Below are 6,899 nucleotides of genomic sequence, written 5' to 3'. Positions count from 1 at the left end.
TATCTGATCATATTTTTCGGTCTTCGGATTGCCGGACAGGCGGATATTATCCATCCTATTTTCATCCCTAGTCCGAGACTAACAATTAGTTAACTAATAGTTAGTCAACTAACAGTTAGTCCTATATCTGTTTGGAACTTGGACTAATTGCTAGTCCAGACAGCCACGAAAAAACCATTTTGCTCCTTACTAATTGTTAGTCGGAGTATGTTTGGATCATGACTAATTGTTAGTCTGGGTATAGTTGAAAATAGATAAGGGGTAGGGTGGTCTTTTCATGTTTTGTTGGAGAAATTAGTTCCTATTACTTGGGTTCTATTTGGATCCACTAGGGCTAATTCTTAGTTCATACAGCCATGAAAAACATGTTTTCACTAATTGTTAGTCTGAGTATATTTGGAAAAAAGATAGGGGATAAAGTGGTCTTTTCGCGTTTTGTTTGACAAGTTAATTAGTCCCTAGTAATTGAGTTCTTCTGATTAACAGGAAAACATTTGGTCCTCCTATTAGTCCGTCTGTTTGGATCCTCAAGAAGTGAAATTAGTGAGCTAACAATTAGTCCTATGGATCCAAACAGAGCCTTAGTCTCTCCCTTGACTAACAATTAGTATTCCTATTAGTTCATCTGTTTTAATCCTCCAAGGACTAAAATTAGTTAGGCAACAATTAGTCCTATGGATCGAAACAGGGCTTACATTGCATCTCGCTCATCATAAGATCGAGCCACCGATTCGAAGACACAATTACGTACAGTCCAAACGTATGGAGTAGAAGTTCAAATAGGAAATTAACTCATGCAATCCAAACATATGGAGTCTGCTGGGTAAAGATCAAATAGGAAAGTCAAAAAATCACAGAAAAAACGTTATGAATAGATATTCCCAGCTTCAGGGAACAACGATTCTTTCACATCCTTGAGAAAAGGCACGCCTACCATAAACAGGAGCATCTTGATATGCGTGACAAACTCGCCACCGGTGGCCAGATGCTTGGCGTGGAACGCAGCCCCACAGTTGTACGCAATGTAACAAAGCATCTCCAGCCACACCACGGAGATGAGCTCCCAACGATCGCCCGCTTCTTCAACCTTAAGCAGGTCCGAGGCGACCCGGCGAGCTCGATCCAGCACGGGGTAGTAGTTTTCGTGGAAGAAGGAGCTCTCCTCGTCACGAATCTTCTCGATCACCTTCCTCCAATCATCAGATCCTCCTCCGTGCTTCTCAAGCAGCCAGCGTGATACCTCTTTTTGGCCCTTAGTCACCACGTAATGACCTTCACTGCCGGCCATGGTGCCGCATTCTGCAACGAGGTACATGACATAGTCTGACAGCTCTCTGATAGGGCCTCTTAGCTCCGACAAGCTGCCCTGTACATCCTCATGGTGAGATGAACCGCCGTCTTCTAAGTGCTCCTCGTCGTGGGAGGAAGAATCACCGCCCTCTACGGCAACATCGTCATCGGTGGCGAGCAAGCATATGTCCGTCACAATGTGCCAGAGAAGCACACTCGACACGAACTCCAAACCTTGGATGTTACAGATCTGCAACACCTGATGATGATTTGCCCGGTCTTGCTTCGTCTCAACCACCCATTGCGCCCACTGGCCACGGAACTTGCCAACGCCAATGTCCCATTCTTGGACGCGTGGGGTGGCCGCTATGTCCAGCAATTTATCAAGGATGAGCTTCTTGAGCTCAGGAGAGACGCTGATATGCGTGATGGCCCGGGGCTCACCGATGATACCAACCCAACGCATGGCCCGCCGCAACAAGCCAGTTTCTTGTTTCTCCTTGATGCATCCTCGGATCATGTTGTACTGTGCCATTTTCGCCGACCACTCTCCTTTGTTTCCTGGATGGAGACGCCTGGCTACCCAGAGCAACCCTGCGATTGCACCGGGAATATCTCGGCACAGCGGGCACGTTAGCGAACACGAAATGATGGTCTTGTATGCCCAGCATGAAGAGATAAATGACATGAAGATTGAGCATGTCTCCAGTAGGACGGCGCCGACAAGCAGCACGTAACATATGATAACGTCATCTGTGTCATGGACATGCCCCTTTCGACCACCGGTCATCATCCCCCTCACGAACAGCCCAAGCGCCACTGATGGCAGGGCAAGAGCGACGATCCGGTGGAAGACGTTACAGAATGGGAGCATGTGGAAATGGCGCGTGCCAAACTTTGTGTACAAGTAGTCATAGATCAAGGAGAGGTTGATCTCAGCCAGCTTGTACGCCATGTGGACTCTGTCCTCTGAAGATTGGAACACCTCTACGGCCTGCTTGATGTCCTTGGTATCTTCAGGAAGCAGAGAGATTGAAGGGGTCATGTCCATTAGAAAGTGGAGGCTCAGTTTGAAGGCCTGAGCTGCCACATCCAGGATGACCTCGAAATTCCTCTCCTGCTTCTTGGAAACCACAAAGCACAGCTGACCGTAGAACCCCTGCGTGTCCCAGACAGCATCGTTGGACGCACGCGAAACGAGTTTTGAGGTAGAGCGGCTCGTTCCAGGCGCCACTGAGCCAGCTCTCCTGAGTGCCCAGATCCTTTCGGCGTACTTCCCCGTCCCGGCAACGAACACGAGCACCATGGGCGCCACTAGCCACTGGTCGGCATCATTGTCTCCGCTGAGCTGCTTGCTGACGACGTAGGTGGCCATGGGCACCTGGGTGACGAGGCTGAGAAGGTGGCGCTTCCACAGCGCGTTGTCCTCCATGGAGAAGGCTGTCATGGTCTCTTGCCCGCCGAGATGGAGCAGCAGGAATGGCGCCCAGAAGAGGGCCAGGTGGCTGTTGCCGCTGCCGCCGCGGAGGGTGAGGCGGCCGAGGATGTAGACGGCGAGGGAGTCGGCCGATAGGTAGGCGAGCCACAGCAGCACGCTGAGCACTCGGGAAGAGTAGCGCTTGCGGAAGCCGGAGAAGAAGAGGAGGAAGACTTGCAGGGAGAAGCTGGCCACCACCATGCCCTTAAGCTCCCACTCATTGACGAATTGGTGGGCACGTGACAGTGAGCTGATGCAATTAAACACTAAATTAAATTGCTGCAAAGAAAATATATATGAATTGTATCTGCATTGAAGGAGAAATTGTGTTGTTGTCCGTTTTTTCTGTCTATTACTGAAAAGTTTCTAAGAAATACTCCCTCCGGTCCTTTTTAGTTTGCATATAAGATTTGACCAAAGTCAAAGTATCTTTACTTTGACCAAACTTATAGAAAATAGTAGCAACATTCATAGTACCAAATCAATATCTTTAGAATTGAAATGTAGTTTCATAGTATATATAGTTGGTATTGTGAATGTTTATATTTCTTAATATAAATTTGGTCAAACTTGGTTGAGTTTGACTTGACAGAAATCTAATAGGCGAAGTAAAAAGGACCGGAGGGAGTAGTAAGCAGACATTCATTGTGGCCCGACTCCTCCCGTGTCGCTCCTGCGCGGCGACCGGGGGGAACCCTAGCGCCGCTGCGTCCTCGTCCCTCCCCCGACCTCTCCTCCTCGCCGCCGCCGGGCAAAGCCCGGTCGGCGTCGGCGGTCGCGGGATCTCTTCTCCCACGACTCGCTGGATCTGGCGCGGGCGGATCGCGACGGTTTTTGGGGGTGCGCTGGAGGCAGGGCGCGCCGGCGCGGGCTTGGGGGCGACGGCAGGGCTCATGCTCGCGGTTTCCCCTGGTGTGCATGGGAGTCCGCTCGGGGCGCGCGGCGGCGGCCCTCGGCAAGCGGTGGCGGGCACTGGGCTCTCGGCGGCGCTCCGGCGTGTGCAGGCGGCGGTGGTTTCTATGCGCGGTCGGCGGCTTCGTCTCTGACCCGGACGGCGCGGGGGATGGCGGCGGCCCGACATGGCCGGCGATCTGGATCCGGTGGTGCCGGCGGCTCGCTGATCTGCCGGCGCTCCAGGGTTCCGTCTGGTGGTGCTGGTGGTGACGGCGGCCCGTGCACGAGAGTTGGATCCCTTCGAACTAATCTGGGTGAAAACTTCCCTTCGGTGTCTGCTAAGGCCGGCAGTGGCGGCGCTATCTGCGCCGTTCCCTTCTTGAAGGCATCGCCGTGGAGAAGTTCAAGGTCACTCTCTGCTACCTCCGGGGGAAACCCTAGATCGGATGATCGGATGACGGCGGCGCTCTGGTGTCGTTCCTCCCTTGGGGGTGTCATTCTTGGAGGTACACACGTGATCAAGGGACCAGAGGACAGATTCTTTGGTGAAGCGGTGATTCATCCTACACACTGATTGCGACGGATCTTGACGGCGTGGCGCAGTGCGGATTCGGAGTTCGCTGTGGGAGGATGGACTCGCGCAGGAGGACGACGCTGTCGGGCGTCGTGGTGGCGTCAATGACAGAGAGACCTGGCACGGTACATGCAACAGTACAACTCTGAAGATGGATTGGTGGCAGGTGGCTGCGGCGGCCTCATACCCGGCAGGCGTCCTGGTTGAGGAGTGCGCCGGACTGGTAGGTGCCCCATACCCGGCAGGCGTCTTGGTTGGGACCTCAGGTCTTAGATGTTTAGGTTTGGCTGCGATGTCTGTTTGGTATTAGGCCCAGACTATATGCGCCTCTTCATCAATTGGATAGGTGTAGCGACAGTTGTTGCTTAGACGGTGACTTTAGTCTTGCTGTTGTATGGCTTTGTAAGGTCTTGTGAGAATAATTAATAAAGTAGTCTATGCATCGTCCAGATGCAGAGGCCGGGGATCATCTTCCTTTTCTAAAAAAACAGGCTTATTTTATAGGTTTTTATAGGTTGAGGACCGTGCGCTCTTCTAATTGCCCCCCCCCCCCCTCCTGATTTTTACCCATGGGCCCGTGTAATCAATATTAAGCAACCTATAAACCTCTGTAAAACTCATAGTTTTAAATAGCCGGCTATAGCCTCGCTATAGCTTCGCTATAGCTGTTTGGGCATGTTGCCGCTAAATAATTTTATATGCAATTTGCCGCTATAGTCTCGCTATAGTCTGCTATAACCCAGCTATAGCTGTTTTTAAGGGTCGCTGCTATATGCCATACCCCGCTATTTAAAACATTCATAAAACTCCGTATGTCTAGCGAAACTCCTAAAAAATAACCGACCGATTGATGCTAGTAGTGAATTGGATTTGCATTGGGATGGTTGGTTTTGACGGTGTAGCATTTTTACATGATGATGCTAGTATTTTTTACTACTCCTTCAATATAAATAGATTTTTAGTCATTTGATGCACAACTAGGCATTAGAAAGAAGGAGACCGCGCAAATGTGGTTTCCTCTACAAGCCTTGTTCAAGGTCAGCCAGACTGCCCGACAGCCAGTCAAATTGAAACAGTAAGTAGGACCGCGGAAGGATGACACACGACGACTTTGTCAGCCTTGGCTGTCTTTCTCGAATTAGTGCATGGTCCCACAATTAATCTCCTTTCGTTAGACTCCTTTCGTCATCTCTCTGGCTGCTTCCCGTCCTAGATTTTCTCTTGAATAAACTAGCTAAGAGATCACAGTAGCTAGGCAGGGAATCCGGCGAATACATGCATAAGGTGTTGTGCTCCTCGTCTCCGATAGGCAGGCAGGCCTAGCTAGATCTGATGGCGGCGATTTCCGGCGAATACAGCATAACGGCGGCGAGATCTGATGGCCATATAGCTTGATCTGAAGGAGATCTAGAGATAGAGCAAGCACGTAGGGAAGGGTAAAGCGGGGAGAAGCTCGACTAAAGTGTCGGCTCAACGGCTAAGTGTTGTGCGCGCTGGAAATCGAATGCAACTCGCATATATTAAAATACTAATACGGTAATGCAAGTTTAGGTACCTGCGTTGAGCTGTCTGAAGCTGAAGGACACCGACTTCTTGGAGTTCCTTGAGCATCCTCATGTCGGCCCAGCAGACGAGCACAGAACCTTACAGAAGTGAAGGCCAAGTAAAGCACGAGCTGGTGGGTAAGGGTTATCACCTGGTGACCCAGATATGGTTCTTCTTCTCTCTGAATATAAAGGAGAAAGGGAACGCTTGTGCACATGGGCTGGGCCTACGGGTGCTGCTCTCTCTGTTAGAATAAATCCGAGTCCATATCGTCGATTATCCGAGGACCAAGCAATCACACGAGCACGACATCGAAATTTGTTAACGAGGTTCACCGATATGGCTACATCCCCGGGGCTTGACTACGGGCGCTCCTCCCCGTGACACCGCTACAATACCGCACCCGGTCGCCCTGGACGCCGGCACATGCCGCCGGCTTCCCCTGCGTTCCGGTGCTATTATGTTGGCATAGGTTACATCGTGTGTCTAGCCCCGCTATATATAAGAGGCCTAGGATACAAGTGTTCTATTAGGACACGACTCCATATCCTATCTAAACACAATACAACTACAAGTCCAACTGTAACCTACCTCGTACACTATATTCGACACAACTCCAACACTCTCACCACGACCACATACCTCACGCTACTTTTCCTTTGCCTTATCCCTTCATCGTTGAAAGGAATACCGTGGTTAATTTTGCTGGAACTTGGTAAATTTTTTGCTTCAAACGATTACCCCAAAGTTCCTAGATGCTCAGTTTGTTTTGCTGGAACCATAGTAATTTTTTGCTGGAATCGGGTTAAATTTTTTTGCTTCAAGCTTTTACTGGGTTTCCCGTTGCTCTCATCGTTTTGCTGGAACCACAGTTTTTTCTGTTGAAACAAGTTTTTGGTTTTGCTGCAACTGACCACTAGAGCTTTTTTAGGGCCGAGATGTGTTTTTTCGTTGAACACAGTGGTGCATATCGACAACGGCGGTGAATCAGAGGCAGCGACGTCGTGCTGTGATCAGCGGTGGACTACGACGGTGGGCTAGAGGCGGCGACATCGTGCTGTGGTGAACAACGGTGGACGATGATGGCACGATGCAAGCAGTGGACAATGACGCTATAAC

At 50.5% G+C, this 6,899-nt stretch overlaps 1 protein-coding gene across 1 annotated transcript; it reads right to left on the bottom strand.

Moving 5' to 3' along the window:
- Positions 1-696: 696 nt before the first annotated feature.
- Positions 697-5,924, bottom strand: LOC119314444. Its single transcript, XM_037589164.1, has 2 exons — positions 5,791-5,924; positions 697-3,017 (listed from the first exon to the last, which is right to left on the bottom strand). The coding sequence occupies exons 1-2, from the start codon at positions 5,850-5,852 to the stop codon at positions 866-868; spliced, it is 2,214 nt and encodes a 737-aa protein (XP_037445061.1). The 5' UTR covers positions 5,853-5,924; the 3' UTR covers positions 697-865.
- Positions 5,925-6,899: the final 975 nt, after the last annotated feature.

This window comes from Triticum dicoccoides, chromosome 6A (assembly GCF_002162155.2).
Source record: "Triticum dicoccoides isolate Atlit2015 ecotype Zavitan chromosome 6A, WEW_v2.0, whole genome shotgun sequence".
NCBI classification, from domain to species: domain Eukaryota; kingdom Viridiplantae; phylum Streptophyta; class Magnoliopsida; order Poales; family Poaceae; genus Triticum; species Triticum dicoccoides.
This window is presented reverse-complemented; position numbering and strand designations above follow the sequence as displayed.